This window comes from Periplaneta americana, chromosome 3 (genome assembly GCF_040183065.1).
Source record: "Periplaneta americana isolate PAMFEO1 chromosome 3, P.americana_PAMFEO1_priV1, whole genome shotgun sequence".
NCBI lineage: Eukaryota > Metazoa > Arthropoda > Insecta > Blattodea > Blattidae > Periplaneta > Periplaneta americana.
The window spans coordinates 42,759,011-42,785,357 of NC_091119.1; the positions used below are offsets into that span (position 1 = coordinate 42,759,011).

General features: G+C 34.5%; 1 protein-coding gene across 2 annotated transcripts; it reads left to right on the plus strand.

Moving 5' to 3' along the window:
* The first annotated feature begins 210 nt into the window (after nucleotides 1-210).
* GAA1 (glycosylphosphatidylinositol anchor attachment 1) lies at nucleotides 211-24,856 on the plus strand. 2 transcript variants are annotated; one of them, XM_069820392.1, is made up of 14 exons: nucleotides 211-446; nucleotides 1,313-1,471; nucleotides 5,385-5,602; nucleotides 6,861-7,020; nucleotides 7,107-7,261; nucleotides 10,096-10,248; nucleotides 11,606-11,724; nucleotides 12,699-12,779; nucleotides 12,989-13,092; nucleotides 16,030-16,184; nucleotides 17,447-17,646; nucleotides 19,929-20,093; nucleotides 20,671-20,798; nucleotides 24,206-24,856. In XM_069820392.1, exons 2-14 carry the CDS (start codon nucleotides 1,330-1,332, stop codon nucleotides 24,376-24,378), a joined length of 1,953 nt encoding a protein of 650 aa, XP_069676493.1. In that variant the 5' UTR covers nucleotides 211-446; nucleotides 1,313-1,329; the 3' UTR covers nucleotides 24,379-24,856. The 2 variants fall into 2 exon arrangements, with proteins under 2 accessions (XP_069676493.1, XP_069676494.1); XM_069820393.1 differs by having other exon boundaries at nucleotides 270-394.
* The last annotated feature ends 1,491 nt before the right edge of the window (nucleotides 24,857-26,347 follow it).

Here is a 26,347-nt window from a genome sequence, read left to right on the forward strand (position 1 = left end):
GCATCTATACTGTTCAACTTTTCTTTCAACTTTACGCATTAAAGCAATGCATGCAATATTGATATTAATTAATCTATGTATCTACGTAGTGAGGATGATGTCAGAGCCTCTGATGATGTACAAAACGGCACACCATGTAGACACAAAATCTTAATTCAAGGGCGTTTTAAACTTTATTCTTTCAATTTTCTTTCCAGATTGCATGCGTACGCGCATGGAAAATTGAATTGTGTAGATGCAGCACTCTTGGTTCATTATCACGTCGCGTCGAAACGTGTCTATAACCTTTGTAATTTCATTGTCAGAGAACGTCAGAAATACTCTTCAAGAAGGCGGATTTCAAAATTTGTCAGGAGGTGTGACTTGTGAGGAAACCCACATGTTATAATATGTGGTAAATGTGATAAACAGGAATAATTTATTGACAAGCAAGGGTTTCATTTTTGGTATGTTGGAGCTATTAGTTAATACATTGCATTTTGAGAAACAACGTGCTCTTAGTGTAAAAATTGTGAGAAAACGTTTCAGATACATTAAGTGCTTTTTAAGTTTTTAAGTAATTGATATTTAACATACTTAAAAAGAACTTAGTGTAGTTCATATTGTTAAAGAAAGGCTAGGCTAAACTAGCGCTTCGTACTCCGTTTATACACCTTGCATACCTATCTGTTGACAGGTTATGTTTGGTTAGTTATAGGATCAACTGTACCTCCACAAAAAAATCCCGGTAATTTTAAAGATATGATATAGTTCCTCGGTCTCATTATCACTTAAATAATCCCCCCAACTAACCCACTAACCTTGTCACATACCTCGGATTAATGTCGCTTAGCTATCACCTCATTTAACCCATCTAACCTATAAAGAAACTAAATCAGACATTGACCCGTAACATTACACCTTTCCATCGTATCTTTAAAATGATCAAAATCCCATATAAATTCAGTGATTTTCACTTTCACTTCCGAAATCACCGTAACTACCTCAGCGCTAAGCTATCTTTCAAACACGTTGGTAATTCAGTGACATTGTCGAACATCAGTGACAGGTTAGGTTTGGTTTGTTAAGGTTTTTGGTATGCCTTGCGTATATCTGAACAAATCACACGTAACCTGTCACTGATCCTCGATGATGTCCGCCGTATTAATCAACATTTTCTGTTGAATTACCGTAACGGTTATCAGTACCAAAATTAATTACGTAATGAGATTAAGATAGTTTCTATTACTATTTTCAGTCTTCACAGAGGTAATGTATGTATGAGAGTTACTGGCGTAATTTTATATGAATTATCATAATAATTTAATTTCAGGAACCTGAGTGAGGAGGATGGGTTTGCTAACTGATCCTGGAGCAGGCCGAGGCAAGCTCACTCAGCTTCTGGTGGCCTACCACAATAAACTATGTGTTTTGCTGTACATTGGAGGAGTGACGTGGTTTATAATTTTAGCACATGACAATTTCAATGCAGGTTCGTGTCAGTTTTCAGAAACATTTCCATATCCTTTGTAATACATAGGCCTAACTTTGAAATGATAGAAATAAATGTACCGATAATTAGTAAAATTATAAGCAGAGTACGCACATTGAACTATTTGGTGTTTATTATTTCGTATGGAAAGTATATAATTACAAAATTGACAACATTTCTTCACCAACATTAGACTAAAAATATGTTATATTAGCACTATGCTTGAAAAGAGTAAAATAAGGCACAAAAGGAATGGGTTGAATGAAAGGCAATCTTACAGTAATGAAAGTAATGTAGACGATATCTTCAGGTTAATTATTCAACATGTAAACACCAACAACAGTGAATGTTAAGAATAAAATTAATATAATTAAACAGATACTGGAAGATGGCAAGTAAGTTAAGTTTGATTAATCGTAGGCAGGAATCACTATTTTATTTACTCCAGTCTGTCTTGTTTTTATCCAGTTTGAAAATGAGAAAGGAGACAACTCTTTTTTTTAGTAAAATTGAGTTGTAATATAGTAAAACTACTTAAATGCAAGGTGATTAATAAAGGATTGTGCAAAAGTAAACCTGATTTATTCATAACTGAACGAACCCAGCTGCATTAAATGAAAAGACACATTAACTGTCAAAGTTTTACCTCTGCACTACAAATGCTCCACGTGATCCCCATTGGTGATATGACAGATGTCGAAACAGTATTCCAGTTCTGTTCAAACTTGTACCAGCATGTTTTGTTTTGCAACGCATTTTCCTGATGTTCCCATTCCACATAGGACGACTATATTATACATCGTAAAAAAGTTAGAGAAATGGGGTCAGTTCCGAATAAATGTGGAAAGAGAAACACAAGTGTATTTACTGAGAAAAAACTCTATGAGATAGAAGAAAGGTTAGAACATTCCCCTCGAAAATCTCTCCACCATTTCTCACAAGAAACAGGTGTTTCGAAAACCACAGCATTTAGAGCCACAAAAATTCTTAAATTTAAGCCCGACAGAATGACAATAGAGCATGAATTACAGCCTAGAGACAATGTGAGTTGTGTGAATTTTTTTAACTGGGTTTTACAAAGTGTTGCCGATGTCGTTGTGGACGATACAGTAATTATTTTCACAGATTAAGCATGGTATCATTTACATGGCCATGTTATAATTCAAAACAATAGATACTGGAGTACAGAAAATCCTCATCTCATTCATGAAACTCCTTTACATGATGAGAAGGTTGATATGTGGTACACTATAACTGCACATAAGATTATAGGCCCTATATCTTTTGACGATACAATCAATGGTGACAGATACAGAATACAAATAGTCAACCCATTTTTGAACAGTTAACCAATAACGAGTATCAGAGTGCTTATTTCCAGCAGGATTCAGTAACTGTCCCTACAGCAGCCGAAACATTGAATTTGATAAACAAAATATTCGAGGACAGGGTTATTAGTAGAGGATTATGGCCCTCTAGGTCCCCCGATTTGTCAGCCTGCGATTTTTATTTATGGGGAAATCTAAAAAATAAAGTATTCGAGGACAATCCGCACACAATCCGTGGGTTAAAAGACAGTATTGTACGAAAAATCGGGAGAATTACAGAAGGCAAACTTGCACGTGTAAATGCCAATTTCCTTCTGAGATGTCAGGAATGTGTTGCAGCAGAGGGACATTATTTTCAACACCTTCTGTAGTCAAGGTTAGTAAACAATATGAATGCTGTAATTTTAATAGCCGACTGTAGCGGCTATAGTGGACCCCGTTCACCAGGAATGACAAGCACCGACACCAGGCCTGCTTAACGCCAAGTGCCATAGAGAATATCATAGATCACTCTGTAGTATCTGTGAACATTCAATTGGAAATGAAGAGGAGCACTATCTTGCTGAATGACTACATCAGGCAGATCTTTCTCCATCTGAATTCGTACATGGCTTATATCCTGTTTATTGTCTTCTGAAGTCTGTGTGTGGATGGTTCGGAGTCTTCTCAGGACATAAAAGCTACTGGTTTCGAATTGCTTCACCCAATGTGCATTGCACAATGCAGTTTCTTTCTAGTGCATCCTTGACAAATTTAGTCAGAAAGTTTCACTGTACTGTCATGGCTCTCCCGTTTGTGCGAATTCTATGATTCAAAATGCCTTCTCTTGCTTTTATGTCGCCATCTTGTGTAGCAATGCACTACGCCTCTGGTGGTGATGAAATTAACTACCAAATAACACAATAATGTGACACCTCTCGTCTTCATTATTTTCAATAATTGACCATTCACCATTGTTACCACTCTTGTTACATGGCTTTACTTTTGCACCATCCTCTTTGAATCACAATGTACCACTCAACACTCATAATTTACTGTACTTTTAACTAGTTTAATGGTATTCCTAAAATGTATATATGTATGTATGTATGTATCTAATGCTCTTGATTTAACAATGATGTCATTCTCCTTCGTGCTTTCTAATATTTCGATGTGATGTCTTGAGCTATTTGAAGGGCTGTGCAGCTTGCCAGATGATACATATCAATTTCCTGCTTCTGACAGCATAATGGACTATTTGGTTAAGTCACTATACCGATTCTGTGGGGATGTTTACTTAAACAAACATGGCCAGTGAATAGCCTGAATATAGCAACAGCAGATTTACGAGGAAGTTCAGGGATTAGGCTAATGGTTTTCAACAGATTTTTCCATTTGGTATTTTCACTTTCTGCTAATATTTTAATATTGTACTTGTGGTTGATCTTGCTTTTGATGATTCGTTTGGCAGATTCATAGGACAGATTTAGACTTGTATTCTGTTCAATTTTGGAGCCTTTTTTCGCCAATATATCAGCCCTCTCATTCCCATTTATGCCACAGTGTGCAGGTATCCACTGAAGAATTATGTGTTTATTTAGATTTTGAATTTGTTTAATCATAGAATGTATTTGTTTAATTTTTTCCATTTTTGGGTGATTTGTTGATACTATTGCCTGGATTGCTGTTCTGGAATCTGATAATATGACTATGTTTTTGCAATGGTGTATACAATTGAATAAATTTTGGAGCAATGTATAAATGGCATCTATCTCCCCATCAAAATTTGTAGTAGGCTTGCCAACTCTTTTGTAGAAAGTAAAGAACTGGCAAGTTCATTCTGCTTCAGCCCCTTCCTCATTGTTTGTGAGGGAACCATCTGTATATACATGAATCCAATCATTTGGTGGATATATTGTTTGCAGGGTTTATATTGTGAGAGCTTTTGCTTCATATGGAGGTATATCTTTCTTATTGAAGGATTTGTTTAAGTTTAATCTGTACTGTACATTAATATTGTCAAGTGGGTTGTTACTACTCAGCAGATTTTCTTTGTGTTTGGGGATTCTTAGCATTTATTTTAATTTTATTGCTTTTTGTGTGAACCCATTTTGAGTTTTCAATTATGCTTGGAATTTTGGTATTTGTTCCATTTATCAGAATTTTGAAGTCTTATTAACTTTTCATAAGTTAACAGAGCTTGAGTTTCTAATTCTAGCATAATGGGTTTGTTAGAGGTGATGGCTTGTAATGCTGCAATAGGTGTAGTTTTGACTGCACCAGTTAACGCAATACTTGATTTTGAAATTTGGTATTTTGTCTCATTTTTACATCTCCTTATCCACTCTCCTCTACTTCATGAAAGTAAAATTTTGGTATCTTGAGTAGGATTGCTAATTATTCCCTGGGATTTCCTTTTTCCTTGTTCTGTTGTGTTATTCAGTCTCCCATATCTATGCATGCCTCTGCTTGGAACATGGTTAGGTATAACCTCAGCAGATGGAGTTTTAGATTTGAGTCTTAGACCATGTTGTACTTTGTCTTTCTCGCCCGTCAGTGTATAAGCTATTGTAAATTGATGTGAATATATGATGCACTTGAAACAGGTACGTACTTCTCTGAGAATGCTCTGCTCCCGGGCCTAGTGAAGGGCGAATTTGACAAGGATGCAGCAGCCAAACAGTACCAGAGCGAGCTGCTGGATGAGGCTGCCAGATACCCAGATGGAGTGCCGTATTCGTGGCTGCTTGCCAAGTTCCGACAGTTGAATCTGGATGTGTACACACACAACTTCACTGTCCACAATCCATTGGGGCTGAGAACGGTAAAGATTTTGTATACAATACAATAAAAGTCCAATGTAGCATTGACAGACTGATGTACTGTGGATTCGGATATAATGTTGTGGAAAGTATCTCTCTCTCTCTCTCTCTCTCACGCACACACACACACACAGACACACGTTTTTGTGTCGTTTCTACTGTTGCTTACCTTTCCCAGCATTCCACATTCCCTGATCAAGTTTACCTGGTCAGTACTCATTCCTTGTTCTCAATATCTGGATTGCTGTGTATTTCTGAAGAACCACTTTCCAGCCTTACTCCTTCTGTTTCGTCAGCAGAGAAAGCATTGATATGTCAAGTTACTTTATACTTTTTGGTTTCTTCTCTCCAGTCTTTACTTCTAAATTCAAATATTAGTTTACTTAGCATACCAATACTTCTCTCTCTGACGAAATATACCTTTTTTTGTTAGCGAAAGTCTGTTTTTTTCTTTTATATCGCATATTGGGCACGTTAATTTTATTATAATCATGTTATTAATCTTATTGTGTTGTAGTTGCACACTGTCCTAAAGCTTGAGTATTCGTTATTTAATACTTTACATTATTGTTATTGTCTTACAATGTCAAAAAGAATTATTTCAATGCTTTCAGTTGAGTTTAGGCTTTTGTTATTATTAAATGTTTATTTGAAGACTATAGTTTACTCATTTACAGAATGTTAATTCAACTCTTCTTCTTCACTCAGGTTATAGTATATTTTTTTTTAATATCCATATCATCCTCTGATACTTTATCTTATTAGCCTATTCATGGTTACTAGAAAGGAGTGCAACCTCATGATCCCAACAGCACATACCATTATCATTTCTTCACTTGGTTATAATGTATTATCTCGTCTATCATTCATTCTCTCTTATTATAGATTCGTTGTTTTACTCAATAATTTATTCACTCAGTGACCCATAAATTAGTTTGATTTATTTATTCACTTATTTGTTGTGGATTAATTGATTAATTTATTTGTTCATTTGTTGTTTCATTTATTCATTTGATTTATTCCATTTATTCATTGCTTTATTTATTCTGTAGTTGTTTGTATATACATTATTTATTGATTCAGTCATTCATTTCATTGATCGTTTTTTTATTTGGATATCCATTTAAGTATGTGTATGTTATTAATTTTTTAATTTGTTTGTTATTCATTTATTAATTCTTTTATTTATGAAACAAATATTATGTAGATTTTTACTGCTTGAATTAATGTCTATATTTGTTTTTTTTTTCCTGCTAATAGAAATACAGTGGAAAGAATGTGTATGCAATTCTTCGAGCTCCCCGGAGTTCTAGCACTGAGGCTTTGGTTCTGAGTGCTCCCTACCGGCCACCAAACAGTGTTCATCCTGGGACAATCCCTTCTATAGCTATAATGCTCGCATTAGCCAAGTTCTTTAGACGTAAGTCATATCTGGATTAAGAGGATGAGATATAAATTAAAAAGTTATGGCTAGGTATTATTGAACTGAGGTTGAACTTTGTGCAGGACAGAAGTACTGGGCGAAGGATGTGATCTTCCTTGTGACAGAGCATGAACAGCTGGGAGTTCAAGCCTGGCTGGAGGCATACCACAAAGCCTCATGTGGCAGAAGTGGAGTATTGGATCATGGAGACATGATGGGCAGGGGAGGAGCAATTCAGGTTAGGTATTTTGTAATTCTGCTGAATAATTTTTAACTGTGCATGTAACATTTCCTTTAAAGATGGCGAGATAATAAAATGGCTATAATGTTGAAATAGAAGAGAAAACTGAAGTACAGTGGAGTTCCATATTACGAGTGTGGCTTATGACGTAAAGTTCATTCTAATGTCATTATGATTTTGTACCAACAAATTGGATGTAATATGTTTGCTAAAAATAAATGTTTTTTGGTGATTGATTTTGACACCAATTGCAATAAAACCATGGCTAACGAGAAAAACAGGCTTTGGCACAAATCGGAGTCACATGATTATCATAGTCTAGTCATGGCCATCTTGACAATTGCCTAATATAAATACATGTTCAAACTTCTAAAAAACAAAGGAATTTCTATATTAAACTCACGTTAAACGTGCATTTATATACAAACTTGTTCAATGTTGGCCATGTTATGACTAAGAATGTGACGTAGTACCGTAGCCTGTCTTTCTCGTTAGCCACACAATAAAACATTGTGATGCAAGAAGTTAGTTATTATAACCGATAATCGGCCACATGATTGACTCTTTATTGTCAATAGCTCAACGCAACATCTTTCACTTTGCTTAACTCGCACTTGCTCCAATCATTGAATTTGAAATAGGAAAGGGAACTGCACTTTTGTTCAACAATATGTGATTTAAAGGTTAAGTGTTGTAAGGCATGATTCACACTGGGATAATTTACAGGAGTCAAGTACCTGAAGCCTCTAAACTTGATGCCATAATTGTGATGACATGAAGTCTAGAAACTTGAAACCATGTTTCACGCATAAAAAACACGCTCTGAATGTTGTATGCTTGGAGGTACACTGTTTTAAGGTTTTTTTACCTTTTTGCAACCACTTCTACATTAATGTTTTGGAAATCTGGTCCCTTAAGTTTCGTAACGAGTTTTTGAAACAATTCCCTCTTGTTTTTTTTTTTTTTTATTACTATTGAAGTATTCCTTGTGTCGTATATTCCACGGAAGTCCGTAACTCTCATGCACTTCTAAAAATGTTATAGTAGGGTCTATATATTTACTTTTATTAATGTTAGATTATGGTCTATACATTTATTTTTATTTATCTATTAAGACTTATAGGAAAGTACATAGGCTAGATGCCCGTCAAAGCATCTTCTTCACCTTCTTAACTGTAGGCTATCTTTTAGTGCTCTGTTGCAGCCCTCTCCACTTGTTACTAATTACCAACATAACATGCGAGAGGTTCAGGACTAATTAATGATCAGTTTCCCTAATATTGCGTCCTGAACCTGTCCAGTGTAGTATTTGTCATAAATGGTAGGCCTACAACAGTACATTAGAATATACAGGTAAGTATCAAACGATTTTTATGTTGAAAGTATTTGTGCCTGCAAACTAAAATCATTTGTTTATCACTATATACTTCTCACAGAAACCAGGGAAGCAAAAGGAAAGTCTGTCTTTTTTGTGTAGTTTTTCTGGAAAAATACCTGCCTTTTAATTAATTGTGAGTTCGTATGAAATATTTTTCTCGATCTTGGGATATTAAATAGCAAATTTCTTCTATATTTGTTTGGAGGGATATAAAATGAAATTAGTTTGAATGTTTCAGTGGAATCAGTATTAATTTTGTTCATAATTTTCTGAGAAATATTATCGAGAAAGTGATTCTTCTGTCATTGAACTTATGGAAATCAAAAATTCATCTCAGTAGTCTAGTTGGGAACTGGAATGGACAAGGTATTTTGAATATCTTATAATATAGTCTGTATCAACTCAATTGAATTAACGTTGCTTTTGCAACGAGGATTCCAAATTATTGTTGCATATTTCAAGTTGCTTCTAACCAGATGATCATAAAGTGGGTCTAACCTAAAAAAACACGTGGTTTCGTAAATAATTTCGAATTACGAATCCCAGTGATCGATGTTCGATCACAAATATTTTAATAGAATTCTGCTTGTTTCTTTGCTGCTTTAGATATATAAAATAATCACAAGTAATAAACTATGATTAATATGGTCACTGCTAAAAATGTAAAATTTGGAAATAACAAGAACTCTCTTCTTCATCTTGAGGTCTTGCTATAACAGAGCTTTACTATACTTCACAAAAACGTGCTCATAGTTACTGCATTCGTAATAAATTTCAGAATATCTGATGGGAATTTTACTCGCAGGTTATACAGTTAATGGATGGCTGTATATATTTAATCTGTGCTGTTACGTTTATTCTTACTGCAGAATGTCTGGTACTTTTCTTCTTTGTGCTTTATTTTTGGAATTTTATAATATTAGACAATTACTAATTGAAGACCTAACATTCTAAATATGCTAAGTGCCAGTTTTTCAAATTTCATTTTATTCAATCTAAGAGAGGAACATCCATATGAGAATATCATACTAAATTGTCTTTGTCGTAGCTCAACTGTAAGTGACTCATTTGTGCGCCAAAAGACTGTATTGTAGGCATCTCAACATGCATTTCGCAGTGTGTTTTTCATCAATATCTCAGAAAGTTGTTTTTGGCACTTAGCACATTTAGAATGTTAGGTCCTCAATTACCATTCCTGCTTTGACATAAGATTATTTATATAGAAAAGCACAAAGCTCAACTACTGTGTAATTACATAATTCGTTCCTTCTTGTCTACACATTTAGAAAGAATAAATCTTTGTGCATTATGGTATTGCCCTTGTGCTTTAAAATTTAACACAGTTGAGTTGCTCTAGTATTTGTGAGAGGAAATGTAAAATATATGTAACAATTTGCTGATTACATGTAGTACCTTCATTGTGTATTCAGTAAATACATCTTTATTGTTTTAGGCTGCCATCAACCTAGAACTACATGCTGAAAAAATTGGATACATAGATGTGAAAATCGAAGGTTTGAATGGCCAATTACCAAACTTGGACTTGGTAAACTTGGTTCATAGGATGTGCTCTAAAGAAGGTGTGAGGCATACTTTCAAAAACAGGGTGAGTATGATTAAGTTATTGGTCTTGTGTATGAAGTAGGTTATATAAAAGCATACATGTTGATATTGATGAGGAAGAGGGAGTCACCTTCGGTAAATACTTCAAATATTTTTAGAGACCAAAATTTGATTATTGGGTTACTAAAATGAAGGAAAACTGTTTCATGGCATTGTAATTTAATAATATATCGGTAATTTAAAGTAATTATATGGTTACTAGAATGACAGAAAAATGGTATACGATGATTCAGCTATTCCTCAGAATTGAAGTGATACGAGGTTCATCCAGGAAGTAAGTTCCAATCGCGTCCAGAGATGGCATGACTAGTTGAACGGGAATGCACATGCATAGCAGTAGAGAGGGGATATTTGGGGATAATGCAGTGCAGTTTCAGTCTTGTGATGGCAGTAGTTATTGCACAGCACTAGGAGAAAATGGCTGCACTGATATTGTCTCCTGCCAACTGCGAGATTCGTGCAGTTATCTGATTTCTGCACATCATTTTAAGTTTGTTAAAATTTTATTTTGTTTAAGTTTTGATTTATTTAGTATTTAATTATTTTATTGGAATTTTTTATTAAGTTATTATTTATTGGAATTATGATGAAATTGCTCGGAAGCAATCTCCAGTAGAGATCCTTCGCCAATTGTGCAACATGTATGGACCCGACATTATGAGTGACAGTATTGTCAGACGATGATGCAGACAATTCACTGAAGGCCGAACCAATGTGCACGACAAAGACCGTAGTGGCCGACCACCCCTTGTGACATCAGAACTGATGGAAAGTGCAGGGTTTTAATATTTTCATGCGGTTTGTGATGAATATTTGTTCATTTCATGTGAGAAGAAAAGAAATAAGTATGAGATCATGATTGCTGTCAAATTTATTTTAGTTTTTGATGGTTATAATGCCGAGAAAAGTAATGCCAATGATGGTGGTGGTGGTAACGATGATGATGATGGTGAAGAAAGTCTTTAATGTTTCATTGGAACAAGTTGTAGTTTTTTCATAATTTATAAGTTCTACAAAATTAAAAGTTTTTTGGAAAGTTAAAGTTCAGCTTCATATTTCTTAATTCTTACGAATTTAATTTTGTGTTTTCAGTCCTCAGTTTAATTTAATTCATCAGTTACTCCAGTTTTTGTTCTTTCTGTAAAATTTTATAAATATTTCTTTTGACTTCTTGTTGTCTGTCATTGTACAGCCCTTAGTTTTCGCAAGAGATTTACTTTCGGCTGAAGTTAGTTTATTTTAGTTCCCCTCCAGTATTCCATGTTTGGGAATTCTTGACGTCAAATGTGGCACAGGAGAGAAGCAGGTTTAAATATGATTCTGGTTTGTCTTGTTAACAGGAAAACAGCAACTACAGGGATTCATTCAAAGAGTGGCAGCACTCATTTAAGACATTAATGGCTATGGTTACTACCCAAGCAACAGGAGTCCCTAATGGCAATCATGGCCTGTTTCATAGGTGAGCCACAGTGTTCTTATGTAATTAAATGTTAATATATTTAATTAATTTAATCGGCAGGACAGTTTTCTGTTCTTTTGTGCTATTTATTTCTATAATTACTGTCTTTATTAGTATTTTTATAAAATAAAATCCTTGCTGGGTAACTTTCGGTGCTGGACCCTGGACTCATTTCACCGGCATTATCACCTTCATTTCATTCAGATGGTAAATAACCTGAGATGTTGATACAGCGTCATAAAATAACACAAAATAAAATAAAATCCCATGCCATAGCATCTGACTCATGTTGTGGAATGAGCATTGGTTCGAGTCTTTAAGGGGGAAGAAATTTTCAATGAAATTACTGCCAATGGATCTTGATGTCACGAGATTTTGTGTCGCTGCTATCAGCTGTACTATAACATATACAGCTCCAGACGTCCAGAGAGAGAGAGAGAGAGTTCATAAGACTGCATGTTATGGAAGAAAGAGACATGATTTTATCCGAAACTATTCAAAATCGGACACATGTACAGTATATATGAACTTTCTTCATCAAAGCTATGAGCCTGTACCTCATTTTACCTATTTCCTGTATCAGTCATCTTCAGCTTGCAGAACTACAATTCCACCTTGCACCTCTAAATAATTACAATAATTAATCTTCCAATATACTTATTTCCTAATATGTCTTTATGGCCTCTAGAATTACAGGAAGAAACAACGAACTTCAAATGTTAATATGCAAACCATTTTACAGTTCCTCCTGGACTAGTACCATTTACAGATGTTTTTTTCCTTATCCATTTGTTTGTTCCCCCCCCCTCCCCCCGCAGAAGAACTACTCTTTAAAATACTTGTCGACAATGCAATTTTTAATTGGCAATCTACGCTACTCATAGCTTTCTTTTACTATCTATTTATCGTACATTGAGTGATATACATATTACAGACAGTTGAAATGTTTTAATACCTTTGTTTTGAATTTGTAGATTTGGTATTGAAGCAGTTACTTTGGAAGGATTTGAAAAGAAAGGAAAAGGCAATCCAGCTTTGTACTTCCACATAGGACGGTAAGCGATGTTTGTTCATCTTAACAAGTCAGTAATATTTCGATACAGCGAGCAAATACAAATAACTTCTGGTACATGTACAACATAAAAATATTTGGAGTCTGTTGGAAAATTTAATTTTCATCTTTCATATCGGCTGATATTTTTAGTTGTGTAGTATGTTTGCTGTGTATGTAATTTGTATATTTAGAAGGATAATATGTTTGCAGAGTGCTTGAAGGTTTGTTTCGGAGTCTGAACAACCTGTTGGAGCGTTTTCATCAGTCTTACTTCTTCTATCTCCTACCTGCTACAGACAGATATATTTCTATAGGTACAGTAAATTTTATTCAGATTTGTTTTAAATCTAAATTTTATTACACATTCTAAACCCTCCTATTTGAAACTATGTTACGGAAAATTAAAAAAATGAATTATATCATCAGCAGATATACTCTGACTGTGTTGTACATTTAGTAACTGCTACAAATCATTTATTTTCATCACATCTAACATTAAAATATATCCAAACAATAAAAGTAGTATTGGCACATTTGGGTGGCAACACTGGTCGCAACTGCTGCAAAAGTTTCAACAAAACCGATATCAAAAATGCTGTGACTACAATCCTGAGAACCCTGTTCACACATCACTACTTTTAAGCTACGCGCAGCATGTAAAAGTAGCGGGCAGAGGTTCGGTAGCCACTACTTTTTGGGTTGCACCATTGTTTACATGTCACAGTGCGAGAGTTGCACACTTTTTTGTACTGCAACACTGTATCACTGTGCCAGTTGTACTGTACCATCCCATTGGATTTATTTTTCACAAAATTTACATTTGGGTTTTAGTTTCTTTGAAGTAGGTATTCCTAAATTCATGATCTCTTCTTTCCTTACTTCCATCTGTGAAGTAGTCATTAATTATAATTGAGGACCGTTTTTGCAAAACTTGCTAACTGAAAAAACTAAATTTTACAGGAGAGACAAAAACCTGAATGGAGAAAAGTAGATTATAGGTGCAACCATCACACTTTGACACACTATAATGCAGCAGCGGCCGGTGATCGAAATTCTCGGTGAGGCCAGATGCAACTAGTTTAAGTGCCTCCAATAGGAAATGTTTATTTATGATATTAACTGTTATTGTTATTATATTATTAATATCATTGTTACTGGATTATTATTATTATTATTATTATTATTATTATTATTATTATTATTAGCCCACTATTAATGAAAAATAATAATTTCACTCACCAAATAAGCTGTTATGCTGTGAGTTTCAGTGATTGTTTCAGTGTGATGAAGCAACTCACATTATGTGTTGAAAATCCCTTTCTTTCTTTTCTTTTTATTTTTTTCCCTTGACAGCAACGAACAAGGCCAACAGAGAAGTATATTTTACACCACATTACCACTTAACCATTTATGTTGCCCATACCAGGATGCAATAGAAACTCGCGTTTTAAGATTATCTGTCAGAAAAATTGTCAGCGATGTCGTAGGTATCTCGGTAGACTCTCTATTTAAAACTTCCTTTCTTTCAATATTATTTCTTCTCGAAAAAGGACACTCTAACAATGAATTAACTACACCAGCATTATTTCTCGCATTTGTTTCTGTTTATAGTTTCTCGAAATACATAACAACATTGCCCCAGATTCACAACTGTACTACGAAGTACAATAGTACAACACCCTTGCTTAAGTCATAAACTAAGACATAAGGGGAGGGAATAGTGTGGGTCTCTGTCAGCTGGAATTTGTGTTATTTATGGCCTATTTAGGAAGACAAGTCACCATTGCTATTCCCACTCCACACTACCCTTGAGGCCGGCCCATGGATGGGGGGAGTGAAACCCGACCAGGCCACGAGGCCAGACGAATTGTGCCTCAGCTACACCGTTTTAAGCGCAAGCTCAAAGCCCGCGAAAATACAGGAAATTCAGAAGACAGACCCGGCACGAGCGATTCTGGCCTCAGGAACAAATTTTACTGCAAAACAGGTCTATATACATCACAAGCCAGACCCGGCACGAGCGATCCTGGCCTCAGGAGCAAATTATACTGCTAAACAGATCTATATACATCACAAAGTTTTTAAATGCTTCTACAGCGATATATGCTTTATTCCAATAATTAATACATTATATAAAAACACAAAATTTGATTTCGGTTAAGCCAAGTGACTGAGGCCCGGCCTCACTTGCCTCAGTCAATCAGCCGCCACTGCTATAATGAAGAGAAATAATTCAATTTTACTAAGATAACTTTAACATCGTGTATAGGCCTGCTTTATGTTAACGAATCCACCAAAATCTCAATTTTGCAAATTTTGCAGTTAGCAAGTTTTGCAAAAATGGTCCTCAATTATAGTTGGATTTAAAAGAAAAATACCACAAACAACTTAGAAAATATCCAATTCTTGATAAAGTAATTATGCTTATCATAAAATTGTTGAAAAAATCTTTGGTACAATGATTAAACATATCTTAATTAAAAGAAACCTCCGAAGAGATTGTAAATGACATTTCCCTCCTATAAAGTCTATAGTAAAATGCTATTAAAGAAATAATTTGGATTCACTTTGGTTATACACATCTTTCAGTTCGACAACAGCACCAGACATCTTGGCAGCAAGTGAACCTTGCAACAAACACATCACTGCTTACATATTGCAGAATCTCATAGAGCAAAAGCAACGCAGGTGGATTCCTAATACCCATCCTTAAGTAAACCTATTTAAGATAACAATCAAGTTACTAAGTGTAACGAAAATCGTCTGTAGCTGCATTTAGATTGGCAACAGGCCATGATTGTTTGGCCAAACACCTGCATAGAATTGGAATATATCAATCCCCTATCTGCCCATTGTGCGACTCAAACCAAGAGATGGATTCGGAACACCTCAAAATCTGTGCTTCAGTGGCTGGCCATGATAATATCTTTGAAAAGTATTGGAGTGCAAGAGGTCAAATGACTTTTTTGTCAAACGCCTGGCATTAGAAAACAACAACAACAGTTACTAAGTGTTGCTACTTTAGGTTGCCCTTATGCAGTGCTGAATGCACCACTTACAAAGAATGACATGTTTGAAGACATTTCTTCCCACCAGTCCTTTATACAATTCTCTGGACATAATTTTCATAGATGTATAATAAATATATATTCTGGTTTACATTTTGTAATTTATTTTGTACATAAATGGCAGTTGGATAAATGCTTCACATACCTATCACAAATATTAGCAGTCATTTATTTTCTGTACAGGTATGTACATGCCACCCCTTGGATTATTGTGTGCTGGATTGGTGATAAAAGCATTTGCATTGTGGCTCAAAATGCAAGAAGATTCCACAAAGCTGGAACCAGTAGAGAAAAAGGATAAAGAAGATGAAGTCAAAAATCGGAATCGTGAAGAAAAGGTATCTCATTTCTTATAAATTAGCATTTAAAGCAATGAAATGTGTGGCTTATCCAAGAGTCAGCAAAGTTAAAGAAAAAGATGGATTAATGGTGGAAAAGAAAACGTTTTCAGAAGTTACTTGTAAGAATTGAACAATTTTATATTAATATAATAATTATGTGTTAGAATTTATGTATCAACTCATGCCTGGGATCCAGAATATTCTTCTATTTAGAAATTGCGTTTCTGTTGATCATGATAAGAAAGAGTCTAATCTTAAAGTCCGAGTGTTAATCTCTTGACCAACTGAAACTGCTATCCTATGGGATATTGCAAACAAAGAGTTAGTAGAATTGGTTTTCTCCAGATATTTAATGTCCACTAGTTCTGCACCATAACATTGCCTAGGACTCGTGTTACAGAATGTGCACTGGTTCAAGTCTTAATGGGGAAGGAATTTTCTCATGAAATTTCTGTCAGTGTATGGGACTGGTGCCCAGCCAGATCATGATGAATTTGGAGAGCTACAATAGATATCGGAATCCAGTTACAAAAACCAGCCATAACAACTGGGGGGAGGGTAATTGTACTAACCACACAATACCTCTGTTCTGGTTGCATGATCGTTCAACAGTTCATAGTATAAATACTCGTGAAAAAATATCTTTCATACTCCATTGGCAACTCTATGTTGCTATCAAAAGGAGTGTGTTACACGGCAGTAAAGATTTTTAATAGTCTCCGTATGGATATAAAAAATGAAACTGAAAACATAGATTATTTAGGACCAAATTAAAAAAGTACCTAATTTCTCACATATTTTATTCTGTACATGAATTTATGACATTCAGCAACACTGCATGAATGTATCTGTCTTGTATTAAGTATCAATACTAATCCCTTGTATTGTACCAGTAGACTATATTGTAAAACCCTTCTGTATATATTTCAACTAGACTGTGAATACCTGGTATGAATTAAGACCTTGTGATATTATTAAGATTTTTTTTTACATGTTCCATATTCTAGCTGTGAAGCAATGTACGAATACCATGGAATGTAAATAAATACAATACAATCTTTTAAAATGTTATGTATTTTAATAGATTCACATTTTATGTTTTCTTCTCTGTTTAATTTAACTTTAAAACATAGTGTTTTTCGTTAAAGCAAAACTTAAATGAATTACTTTAGTGTACACACATCTGTTAATGCTGTTAATAAATTTTTCTTTTGTTAAAAAAATTGTAAAATAAATTCATGTTTTTATTTTTGCTGCAGGGATCATCAAAGTATTTCAGCTTGGTTCCTGTGGGTGTCACAGTTCTAGCAACCCATGCTCTTGGCATCCTCCTATTGTCAGCACCACAAGCTCTGAGTTCCTTTGGTCTGGAATTTGGATTGTCGACAGAAATTTCTCTTTATGTGGGATATCTTGTCATGTCATTGTCTATGCTTCTTCTTCCACTGTTTGCCCGCAAGTAAGTTAGGTACCTGAAACTCGATTAATTTTATGTATAAAGGAAGGCAGGACTTCGTGAATGTTTAACTTACAAGGAGAAAGGATACGACTTATGGGTTACTGTTTTTAATGACACTGTTTTAGCACATATGTTATAGTTTTGGAACAAAGAAATAAGAAATATCTTATATGATAAAAGAAAAAAAATTGTCATATTTAAAAATTTTACAGAACCAAGTCAAATAACAGTAATATTGACTCTTAAAGAAAAATTGTGCATCAGTGAAAAGAAAAGTCGGAAAATTGAATCGTCAGAACTGAGACAGATATGTTAGTAATGAGGAACATGATGTTCATGGTAGACAGAACAGAGCATATTGACTATTTAAACAAAACAGAAAAGGAAAGGATAGAATATCTATCACTAGAAGAGTGGATGGAGTATTACAAAGATTTATGGACAAATTATAATGAAAAAAATATTGAAGCTAGTCCAAAGAATATTCGGGCATTGACCCAATTGATATGAATATGTATTAAAATACAGTAAAATCCCTCATATCCGGCACCCAAATAACCGGCAATACTAAAACAATGGCATTTTTGGCTAGGCTAAAAAAGAAAATAGTCATTCATGCGAAAGGGAAGAGTTGGTCGAAGATGTGAATGATTTTCATGGATCGCACATGCCACATATCATGTTTACATTTTACTTTGTTCACGCGTGAAAACATAGACAAACAACCCGTTATGTCTCCGGAGTATATCGGATAGCATCAGTAAGCTGTCACTTGGACCTTGCAAACAATGCGCAGAGACGATATCTTTAAATTTATCTCTTGAACGCGCCTGTTTTGAAGGGGGTGTCGACCTGGTTGGCAAGTTGGTATAGCGCTGGCCTTCTATGCCCACGGTTGCGGGTTCGATCCCGGGCCAGGTCGATGGCATTTAAGTGTGCTTTAATGCGACAGGCTCATGTCAGTAGTTTTACTGGCATGTAAAAGAACTCCTGTGGGACAAAATTCCGGCACATCCGGCGACGCTGATATAACCTCTGCAGTTGCGAGCGTCGTTAAATAAAATATAACATTTTTTTTGAAGGGGGTGTTGGATGAGTCTAAATAGGAAAGTGTGAAATTCTCTATTCCTACAGCGTGCAAAAATTTCATTCGAGTGATAAATAGTATCATGGCTATTACTGCTGAGCGCTGCTATTGCACAATGGATTCTGCAAAACTCAAGCGAACTATTCTTATGCTCAAATCATCGAGCGTTATTTCATCGTCTTCATATTTGCGACATTGGCTACACTGCCCTTCACGTCACATGACCGCCATTTAAAATTGCCATAAGGTTACGAAACTTTAGTATTTTTTACGCTATTATATATTACTGTATTACAATAATTATGAACTGATTAATGTACATTACCATATTCAGTACTAAAAATAAACATTGTATGTATTTCAAAACTTTATTTTTAAATATCTATATGAAAATTACTAAATTTCAACTGGAAAAAAACGTTTGTGCAGTACAATGTGTCTTTACATAACCTATAAACATATTTTCCAATTATCCGGCACTGGCTTTGTCCCACAGTTGCCGGATACGAGGAATTCTACTGTAGTTACATTTTTAACTCTTCAGTAAATTCAACTGGAATGTTTAGTAAGAGATACAGTAAAACTTATTTTATACATTTCGCACTTATTGCATTCTTTACACTTACTCGTATTTGTCTGAGGTCCTGGCAGAATTTCTATACTGTCCATCGCAGAATTCTCATACTTTCCACATTAATTTATTTCTGATATACGTTTTTCTTTTATTCGTTTTTTACACTTACTTATATGATCATATTTTAAACCCCAGGAGATACAAATTTTCTTTCATTCAATTTTGCACAAAATTAGGTTTACTATAGAAATGTAATAACGCGAAAATACATGTTCATTGTTAAACTGTGGCTTACTAGCAGTCCAAAATAATGTATTTTTTTTTTTTTTTTTAGTTGCAAGTTTCTCTCACTTATGCATTTTTTTCTTCACACCCCATAAGAAAGTATAAATTAAGTTTTGCTCTAGTATTGTATTGTTTTTCCTTCTGTATCTCACCAAGGATTCATTGATAATTATAGTAATGGTGGCATGTCAGGTGCAATGCTGATGTTAACAAAAAGATCTACAAAATTTGCACATTACTCATAGAAGGAAGTCCTGTGATCATTGCCAGATATATCTAGTATTTGTAATAGCATGTCTAAGTTAGTTATAAATTATAATCAAATTCATTTTTCAGCAATGTTGGGAGTACAGTGGAGAGCTGGACACTTCTCAATATTGTAGCCCTTCTTGAATTGGGGACATTACTTCTGTGCATATCAATGCAGAATTTCTCACTTGCTCTCCTGAGTGCTGTGTTATACGTTCCTCCTGGTTTATGGATGGTTCCTACACGCAATAGGTAAGAGAAGACATGCTTCTGGGATTTCTGATTTTGATATTACTGTTTTAGATGGAAGTTAATGAAGAAAATCGAAGTATGGCAAATTTAGATTTTGGCCGATCGTGTTTTTTAACAACCTTACCGATGTTGTTGGTAGGCCTTGTAAGTTAAACTCCAAGTTTCAGTTATAACATATTGCGCATGCTCAGTAATCTGTACTAGTATATTGTAAATCTCTTTGTACTAGTATATTGTAAAAAATTTCTGTATGTATTTCAACTAAACTGTGACTATAAGACTGTTACTATTAAAATTTTTTTTTAGTGTTCCATATTCTAACTGTGAAGAAATGTATGAATACCATGGAATGTAAATAAATACAATACAATACAAAAAGACTGTAAACCACAACATTTGCGCTGTCAATAATTCGGAAACTGTCGAGTGTTGTATAGTTTGCTTTGCCACACTTCGTTTTACATCAATAACTTACAACTGAAATATCATCATCAAAACAGACATGCCAGAATAACATACAAATTCAGATTGAAAATTAATTGAGCAATCTAGTCACTGTATGTTCTATCTCTTACAGAATGGTTGGCATCCTTCAGAAGTTATTCTGGCTTCTTTTGCATCCATTGACTTTGCTGACTATTGTTGTGATGTGCAACACTGCACTTATGTTTTCAGAAGAACCACCTGCCGAAATTTTGGAACGTGGTGAGTACTGTCTCACATCATGTCTTTTTATATTACTTTTCAGTGCATTTCTTTACCACCCTTTGCTAAATTAATTATAATTATATTAAGTCACTATTAGATGGATGGTTTCTCTTTGACAAAAAAAAAAAAAGAACTGTAAAGATAGGTCAATATAGACATGAAGGCAGAAACTACATTTTATACTTCATGATTAATAGAATCAACTGCAAAATTTTGTGGTCATATAATTAGATTAGTGCACTGTCATTGCTTCAAATACCAGAGTATAGGTAAAGACAGCAGACAGATACTTGTAAGTTTCCAGGAACAGAAGAACAGTTCCCGAGATATTTGTATTTAACTGCATCTAATTCAAAGTATTGGAGCAGGATATGTGAGAAAGTTTCTTCCACCTTCTTACATAGTCTATGTATAAGTGCATCATCACTTAATGTTGGTTAGTGGGTCAGTGTTTCTGCGCGATGTTTAGAAGTAGCATATAGTCTGACTGATTCGAGACATATAAGCCTCCATGTTCCGCTATGTGGACTATATACCAACTTTGAAATATTTGGAGAAGCTCTTTATAGTTGATTCTACAGAGAGGTTGCTCTTTTCTTCCATTTCTGGAGATTCACTCTTGGTAGTGGATTCTAAAGGTAGGTTGTCGTTTCTTTTCAGTTTTGGATTCTACAGATTGGCTATCCTTTCTTTCCAGTTCTGGAGAATAGCTCTTTGTAATTGATTCTACAGAGAGGTTGCTCTTTTCTTCCATTTCTGGAGATTCGCTCATGGTAGTGGATTCTAAAGGTAGGTTGTCCTTTCTTTTCAGTTTTGGAGAATAACTCTTTATAGTGGATTCTACAGAAAGGCTATCCTTTCTTTCCAGTTCTGGAGAATAGCTCTTTATAGTTGATTCTACAAAGAGGGTGCTCTTTTCTTCCATTTCTGAAGAACAGCTCTTGGTAGTGGATCTTACAGATAGGTTGTCCTTTCCTTCCATTTCTGGAGATTCGCTCTTGATAGTGGATTCTAAAGGTTGGTTGTCCTTTCTTTTCAGTTTTAGAGAATAGCTCTTTATAGTATATTCTACAAATAGGTTGATATAAGGGAAAAAATGGAACTCTCTGCATCAAAATCCACAGTTAATTCCCGATTTACCACGAAAATCGTCTGTAGCTGCATTCAGATTGGCAACAGTCCATGATTGTTTGGCCAAACACCTGCATAGAATTGGAATATATCAGTCCCCTAACTGCCCCTTGTGCAACTCAAACCAAGAAATGGATTCGGAACACCTCAAAATCTGTGCTTCAGTGGCTGACCATGATAATATCTTTGAAAAATATTGGAGTGCAAGAGGTCAAATGACTTTATTGTCAAACGCCTGGCATTAGAAAATAACAACAACAACAAATAGGTTGATATTTGCTTTTATTGATTTTAAACAAGCTTTCGACAGAGTCAATCGAAATAAATTATTTCAAGTACTAGCAGATGATCATGTCCCCCAACAGCTTTTAATTAACATTCATAACATTTACAAAAGAACTTTGATAGCAGTTAGAACCAACAACTGACTTTTAGATTGGCAACAAATTCATAGTGGAGTAGGACAAGGCTGTGGTCTATCTTCATTACTTTTCATCATTTATATGAACAAAATCATTAAAGACTGGAAACAAATGCGTCATGGTTCAATCTCTATCAGTCGAAATTTACAGTTTGACAATCTACTCTTTGCTGATGATTTAGCCCCAGTTGCATGCAATGAAGATGAGCTTCAATATTCAGTGCATAATCTAAATATGATCAGCGCAAAATACGACATGGAAATCAATATTGAAAAAACAAAAGTCATGGCATTTCGTTTGGCAGTATGTGGTAACAAGCAAAATTTGCTTAAACAACAAATTAATAGAAAGAGTGAGTTTACGTATCTTGGCTACAATTTAACATTTTTTGGTGAAACAGATATAATTTCTAAAATTTGCAAATACAATAAAACAATGGGAATAATTAACAAAATTATGAAGCCTTCCCTAGTACAGCGACACAAGAATGTGTTTGTATAAAACTTTAGCTAGACCTGTACTATGTTACGGAAGTGAAGCATGGACAATGAGAAGAACGGATATCAGCAGAATAATGGCCTGTGAAATGAAATTTATGAGAGCAACACTAGGATATAGTCGCTTGGACCGTAAAAGAAATGAGGATATCATGCAAGAACTTCAATTACAACCAATCTCGCAGTTTATAAACAAGTACTATACCCTTTTCGCTGTAAGAAAAATCCTAATGTAAACACAAGCACGTGGCTGTCATACCCATGATTGGCTCCCAGCCGAAACACTCGCACGACACAGGAAAATATAGTCCGTATTTGAAAACCACAACCTTGTATTATTTGAAAATAAAAATTGAATTCTAGTTATTAAATATGACGAAATATATAAATTGACTCATATGTCAAATGCTATGTAAAAGAAAAGTTACTTTTATATTTTGATATTTACGTTGTAAGCAGATGAATACTAAGAGTAATACCAAGGTAGTCTGTTCTTGTAATATTCTGGCGTCACTTGAGCTTGTTCTCGTAAGCACGTGATAATATGGCTTCTGCATCCTCAATGTGTGTAGTTACTAATCATAAAGTGAAGAGAAAGAAATAGTGAGATGAATCGAATTAATTAATTATTAAGTAACAGTTTCCTAAGCAAACGAATGCATAGTAGTGAGGTTAGGTCTACTTTGATGAGTAACAGAAAATGTTTAACATGAAACAGAATGTACAGGAGTGGGCGGAATCACTTACTGAGAATTTCTGGCGCCAATCTGCGGCCAATGAAGCCTCACTTCAGTCACGTGCCATTGTTTACTGTAAGATTATTCTTACAACAAAAAGATTGTAGCTGCAGTGGAAAAACCATGTGCAACAAATGAATCGGAATAGACTTCCGAAAACCATGCTTCAATACCGTTCCCAAGGGAAGAGATCTTTAGGCCGTCCAAAAAAAAAAAAGGTGGACCAAGAATGATTCACTGAGACTGTAACGTGCCTTGGGCCTTGTTCTTGTTTGGATGATGATGATGTAGGTTGATATTTTGTTTCAGTTCTGGAGATTCTTTGTAGTAGACTCCACAGATAGATTGCCTTTTCCTTCAAATCCTTTAGAATAGTTCTTGGTAGTGGATCCTATAGATAGATTGACCTTTCCTTGCTTTCCGCTTAAATGAAGAGATAGATATCTATAAAACCTTTGATGACTCTACATATAAAATATCATGCACAGGTACTAAAATTTCTTACCATCTCCTATGCTGTGAAAGTGTTATGTCTGCCTTGTGTTCATGTAGAATTTGTCTTCCATTTCACAAGATTTCAAATGTATTGTAAAGTTTTTTTTCTTTTTCTGCTTCAGGAATAAGTGCTACACGACATGCATTGGTGTATGCAGTGGTTGACAGTTACATCTATGCAAACTGGGTGTTCCCTGTTACTACTGCCATTCTTCTTCCAAACTGGCTGCTCTTTTGGGTGGTCCTGCATTCAAGTCCTCACCAGGAAGAGATGAAAAAAACCAGTGGAGGTTGAACAAGGAAGGTGATAAAATATTTATATTCCAATTTATTTACTTGTTGAGCAGTATCCAAAGATTAATGTAAAGTAGTTTATAATAGTGATGAGACAGTTCCTTGTTAAGTGAAGTGTGTCCAGGACATTTGGCAATGCTGTAGTAGTGGTTGGAATCACATGCTGGTTTCTGAATTTTGTTGAAATGATGTAGCTTTGTAGTGAACATTAAGTGCATTTCCTCTTTGTGGGTCCATAATTGTAAGCTGTTGTCTGATTGAGATAAGTAAGCAAATTTTTTGAGCTAATTAAAGTAATATCATATAAATCTAATATGAAGAACAGTAGCACTAGCTGAAGATTCATTTTTAGTAACTGACGATGCTATTATGTGAAATCATTATTAAAGAAAATGACGCATTTTCTTTACTATTTGTACCAAACTAGTTTTCATATCTTTATAGTTTAGTAGGATAGTGTTTCCTGATGTGGTGCAATATAAACAAAATTATTCTGAGTATATTTTGTTTTCTAGATTACTTTTTATGACCTATTTCGGAAATTTTCAGTTGACCCTCAGTTCTGCTGACTAATAGGAGGAACTGGAGTAGTCAATTGTTTTTGTTTTCTTATCATTTATCTTAATGTTTTTTTTTCTTTGAAATTGTCACATAATTGTTTTTAATCATTGTTCATTGTGAATTGATTAGTAGGCCAATCTATCGAACCCTTATTTAGGGCAGCTTTTTTTTTTAAATACCCTTCCGGAAATTGACATACAATTGATATAGTTTCATACAAATGATTCACATAATTTTAAATTATAGCTGCACAGTATGATAATTTACAATGTAAAGAAGAAATAGAAATGTTAATGTCTCAACACTTTTCTGTAAGTAAAGAAACATTCATGTTCTTGTTTTACTGTTTAGTGAATTTAGTTTTCTTATCAGTTGGTTAGGCCTATCATTCATCTGTTAATTTATTAAAGCATTTTTATTATCTCGTTGATAGGCTGCCAAGATTAATAAAATATTCTGATTGCAATTTATAAATTATATCAAATGTATTAATGTATTTTTAATATCAAACTTCTAATTTTCTTCTTTTCTGGCTCTTCAGCCCTTTGTGAGCTTTGGCCTCCTTCACAATTTTCCTCCACTCGTCTCTATCTTGTATCTTCCTTTTCCATCTTCTTAAACCCATTCTTTCTATATCCATCTCAGTGTCCTGTAACAACTTGTTCCTAGGTCTTCCTTTCTTTCTTACTCCTATAATGTATCCATGAAGCAGGAGTTTAGGCATTCTTCCTTCTTGCATTCTCTTCACAAGATCCAGCCATCTCAGTCTCATGGATTTGATATGTCTTACTAAATCTTCTCCTTTCAGTATTTGGTCAATTTCTGTGTTTGATCTAATTCTCCATTCTCCAGCTTCAAATATTGATCCATATATGCGTCTAATTATTTTTCTTTCGAATATTCTTAATGCATTTTCGTCATCTTTTTTCAACATCCACGATTCAGCAGAATATGTCACTACTGACTTTATTGAGGTATTATATATTTTTAATTTGGTTGTTCTGGTTAAAAGTCTTGATTTTATTAGTTTAATGTTTGCAAAATAGGCTTTATTTCCTATTAATATTCTATTGTTTATTTCTTCAGATATTGTTCCTTTGTTATTTACTTTAACCCCCAGATACATGAAGGTAGTAACATTTTCAAAATTATAGTTTCCTATTTTTATTGTTGTTGTTAGTCTTATGTAATCTGTCTGATCCATTTCCATCTTCATATATTTTGTTTTATCTTCATTGATTTTTAAACCTGCTACTTTTCCCACTGATTCAATTATTGTAAACATTTCTTGTAAATCAGTCATATGTCTAGTAATCAGGGCAGTATCATCTGCATATACACATATTTGTTTAGATTTATATAAAATAATGCCAGTATTAAACTTCTATTACAAACAATACTAATCTTGA